This window comes from Orycteropus afer, unplaced genomic scaffold (assembly GCF_000298275.1).
Source record: "Orycteropus afer afer isolate SDZICR_OR568_19922 unplaced genomic scaffold, OryAfe1.0 scaffold00541, whole genome shotgun sequence".
NCBI classification, from domain to species: Eukaryota; Metazoa; Chordata; class Mammalia; order Tubulidentata; family Orycteropodidae; genus Orycteropus; species Orycteropus afer.
This window is the reverse complement of record NW_006922128.1, coordinates 313728-318497: the sequence shown is the minus strand read 5'-3', so window position 1 is coordinate 318497 and position 4770 is coordinate 313728. Positions and strand designations below refer to the sequence as shown.

Here is a 4770-nt window from a genome sequence, read left to right as displayed (position 1 = left end):
CACTCTCACAGGTCATGGCGAGACTAAGTGAGGGTCACCTGTCCCAGGGTCTTATGTGATTGACCTGGCAGTACATAGCCACGGCACTCACAGGCACTCACAGGCCAGCTCCATGCTCTGTGGCCGCCATCTTGAGATTCTTAATAACGTTTTTAATGAGGGCCCCGCAGTGTCCCTTTGTCCCAGCCCTGACTGTCAGGGAGGTGCAGTGTCCCCCGTGCGCAGGGGCAGGCACTCACGTCGCAGCCATGCACAGAGTCCCTGGTCCTAGTGTCCCTTTGTCCTGGCCCTGACCGTCAGGCGCAGCATCCCTTGCACCCACGGGCAGGCACTCACGTCGCAGCCGTGTACGGTGCCCCTGGTCCCCAGCGTTACTGTGTCCTGGCCCTGACCGTCAGGGAGGTAGTGTTCCCCGTGCCCTGCCATGCTGTAGCACAGGCAGGCACTCACGTCACAGCCGTGCATGGAGCCCCTGGTCCCCACTGTCACTGTGTCCTGGCCCTGACCGTCAGGGAGGTACAGTGTCTCCCGTGCGCAGGAGCAGGCACTCACGTCGCAGCCGCGCACGGCATCCATGGCCAGCAGGTCGTTGCCGTGGCGCAGCTGGAAGCGGACCATGTCCTCGGCGGCCTGCAGCTGGCTGAGCTCTGGCCCCCAGGCGGGGCTGCGGCGCGCCTCCTTGACCAGGTCCCCGAGCAGCAGTGCGTACTTGCTCATGCGCTGCACCGGCTTCAGCAGGTAGGAAGCCAGGTCCATCTTGTCTCCCAGCGCCTGCTGCCTGGCCTGTGGGGAGGGCGGGGCAGGCCAGTGAGCGGAAGCCGGAAGCCGGCTGGGACTGGCTGGGGTGAGACAGGGCAGGGCGGGGCCGACCTTAAAGAAGGCGTTGCCGCGGCTGCCGAGCAGAGCGTCTGAGCAAGGCTTGTTCTTGCTGTAGAGTGCGTACATGCCAAACTGCTCCTCCTGGGAAAATGGGACAAACACGTGGTGCCCGTGCGCTGGGTTCACGAGGGTGGGCAGACAGACGGAATGGCGGGTGGGCGCACAGGCACGCAGGCAGACACATGGACGAGATACACTCGTACACAGACACATGGAGAAACACATGGATACAGACACAGACACAGACAGTGATGGGCAGATACACACATGGACAGACAGACAAGCAACATGGACACACACAGAGACAGAAATGGGCAGATACAGAGACACATATGAGCAGATACACACATGGACAGACCCATGGACACAGACATGTGTACACACAGATAATGGAGGTACACACAAACACACACCTGCACAGAAAGCTGCATGGACACACATGCAAACAGACACACACATAGATCACACATGGACACCCCCACCCAAGAGCCCAGAAACGTGTGAGGTTTCAAGCCAGATGCAGCCCTCCAAGGCTCTCACCAAACATTCATGGCATTTTAAGACTGACAGACATATCTGAGGGAAAACCTCGAGCATGTTGTGAGGAAGACCCTGAGTGGGTTCTGAGGGAAGACCCTGAGTGGGTTCCAAGGGAGACCCCGAGTGTGTTCTGAAGGAAGTACCTGGACTGGATGTGCATTGAGAGAAGACCCTGAGCATGTTCCAAGGGAAGCCCCTGAGCATCTTCCAAGGGAAGACCCTGAACATATTCTGAGGGAAGACCTGAGTGTGTTCTGAGGGAAGACCCTGGATGTGTTCTGAGGAAAGACCCTGAGTGTGTTCTGAGAGAATATCCAGGATGTGTTCTGAGGGAGACCCAAAGTGTTTTCTGCATGAGGACCCTGGATGTGTTCTAAGGGAAGACCCTGAGTGTGGTCTGAGGGAAGACCTTGGATGTGTTCTGAGGGAGACCCTAAGTGTGCTCTGAAGGAGGACCCTGGATGTGTTCTGAGGAAAGACCCTGAGTGTGTTCTGAGAGAAAACCCTGAGTGTGTTCTGAGGGGAAACCCTGAGTGTGTTCTAAGGGAGATCCTGAGTGTGTTCTGATGGAAGACCCTGGATGTGTTCTGAGGGAGACCCTAAGTGTGTTCTGTGGGAGATCCTGAGTGTGTCCTGAGGGAGACCCCGAGTGTGTTCTGAAGGAAGAACCTGGACTGGATGTGTTTTTGAGGGAAGACCCTGAGTATGTTCCAAGGGAAGACCCTGGGTGTATTCTGAGGAGAGACCCTGAGCGTGTTCTGAGGGAAGACCCTGGATGTGTTCTGCGGGAGACCCTGGGTGTGTTCTGTGGGGAAACCCTGAGTGTGTTCTGAGGGAAGACCCTGGGTGTGTTCTGAGGGGAGACCCTGAGTGTGTTCCAAGGGAAGACCCTAGGTGTGTTCTGAGGGAAGATCTTGAGTGTGTTCTGAGGGAAGACCCTGGATGTGTTCTAAGGGAGACCCCGAGTGTGTTCTGAGGGGAGACCCTGGATGTGTTCCGAGGGAGATCCTGAGTGTGTTCTGATGGAAGACCCTGGATGTGTTCCGAGGGAGATCCTAAGTGTGTTCTGAAGGAAGAACCTGGACTGGACGTGTTTTGAGGGAAGACCCTGAATGTGCTCAGAGGGAAGACCCTAAGTGTGTCCTGAGGGAATATCCTGAGCGTGTTCCGAGGGAAGACCCTGAGCATGTTCTGAGGGAAGACCCTGGACATGTTCTGAGGGAGACCCTGAGTGTGTTCCAAGGGGAGACCTTTGAACCCTGGTGTCAGAGACAAGGCAAGGCTTTTGTCTCAGTGGGGCTAAACCTCCCAGAAGGGAATTTGATACCAGCTCAAGTTCTGTGATAACTTGGTGGCGTTTGATCACAGGGGCACTGAATTTAGAGATTCATTTAGAGAACTGTCTAACTTCTAGAAGTGGAAACTCCAGTCTGTGAACATGCTATGACGTTCTATATGCTCAGGCTTCCATCTGGCCTCTCAGGGAAGTGCCAGGCCGGCCGTGTGAGGCCTCCCTCAGGGAGCCTGTGAACAAGGGCTTGCTGCCCACACTGTGCTCCAGGGCCTGTCATGGTGCCGGGCCCTTTGTTGTTTTTAATGTCTAAACAATTATCTCAGATGTAAGTCCTGAAATTTCGTTTTTAAGTGCTAAAAATACAGTTTTTCTAATATGCCATTTAAATAATCTGAGGACAGAATCCCAAAAGGGGTTAGAGTTTGGAAAGCAATGCATTGTTGCTTTCTAACAAGGAGCCACTTGGCAAAGTTGGCTTGGTGGAAATTTGAAGAAAAACTAAATAGCATGTTGCATTTGAAACAGTAAATGCAAACAAACAAACAAAAAAAGGCAGCAAATTATACAGTTAATTATAATTAGCATTCTAGTAAAAAAATGTGACATTAAAAAGAAGAGAAAAGGGAATTCATTAAATCCCCTAAAAATGCCAAGAGACCAGGAAGGTCAGAGAAAACCTAGGAGACAAGTAGAAAAGTTGAGTAATTTCCAGAAAAAACCAACTTGAGGTTGACACACTCCTTGGAAAATGGACACACAGAAGGAAGCCAAGATGGTATTCGCACAGCAAAAGGATTTTCCAAAGGATGAGAAGGAACCAGCAGCACTGAGATGCTGAAGTGACTCGATATAAAGGAAAAGCCAGTTGCCGTGGAGCCGGTTGTGTTCTTGGCGCCCCCAGTGTGTCAGAGGGGATCTGCATGCCCTAGGACTTTCAACGGCTGACCTGTGGGAAGCAGATCACTAGGGCTCTCTCCCAAGGTGCCTCGGAGCAGACTCGACCGTCCAGCCTTCGGAGAGCGGCCAAGCACCTTAGCCATCTGCACCATGTGGGGACCCCCACATGGAACACGCCTCTCTGAATATTGACAGTTTTCTTGAGCACCGCCACTTAAGACACTTAGTCTTGGACCAAGCCAATATTCCTTAACTTCTGCTCTGAAGATGAAAACTTGGCAGAAATGACAGGAAGCTTTAGAAACCACTCTGTGCTGTATATACCTCTGGATACTTTACACATTATTAAAAGAAATATTTAAAACAAGGCCAGTGAATTTTTTTTTTTCTATTCTTTCTACTCTGTTATTTTGGCCACCAAGTCACCAGTGCCTAGGACACTATGTACTGAATATTTCTAGAATTTTCTTTTCAGAGTAAATTAAAAACATTATTACAAGGTGACTGTGAAGATAAGGCATTTGGCTGCTAACCAGGTCAGCGGTTCAAACTCACCAGCTGCTCCTCGGAAGGAAAGTAAGGTGATTTACTTTCATAAAGATTTACAGCCTTGGAAACCTGATGGGGGTTGCTGAGTTGGAATGAACTCAATGGCAGTGAGCTTGTTCGTTTTTTTTTTTTTTTTTTTTTTTTTTTTTTTTTGTGAAGACCCAACTAGAGTGCGATTCTGTGTTCACAGCTAAGAAGGGAATGGCTCTCCTCCAATGGATCTAACTTTCGAGGTTCTCCAATCCTAAAGGGTCATCCTCAGACCTCGACAAGCTGACCCTGAGGCCCATGTGGAAGACACATGGAGCCCAGGGAGTGGGTCTCCAGGGACGTGAGGTGCAGGTCCCGAGCACTGGTCCTGCCAAACATGTTTTGGGAATTGCTTTTGGCCAGCTGGTCTGCGGTGGTAAAGGCAGCGACAGCACTTGTCCCATGGGGCTGTCGGAAAATTAAATGGGCTGATGTAGGTAAAAGGAGCCGTGGTGGTGCAGTGGTTAAAGGATTTGGCTGTTAACCAAAAGGTCAGAAGTTTGAACCCACCAAACGCTCTGTGGGAGAAAGTTGAGTCAGTCTGTGTTTGTGAAGACTGACAGCCTTGGAGACCCTGTGGG

General features: G+C 51.5%; 1 protein-coding gene across 1 annotated transcript in view; it reads right to left on the bottom strand.

Annotated features, from left to right (window-relative positions):
• The window catches only part of PLEKHG4B (pleckstrin homology and RhoGEF domain containing G4B), an 85986-nt gene that overhangs the window by 15901 nt on the left and 65315 nt on the right, over positions 1–4770 (bottom strand). Inside the window, 2 exon segments of the mRNA XM_042782953.1 lie at positions 553–783; positions 871–995. Coding sequence (XP_042638887.1) covers positions 553–783; positions 871–995 — 356 coding nt within the window.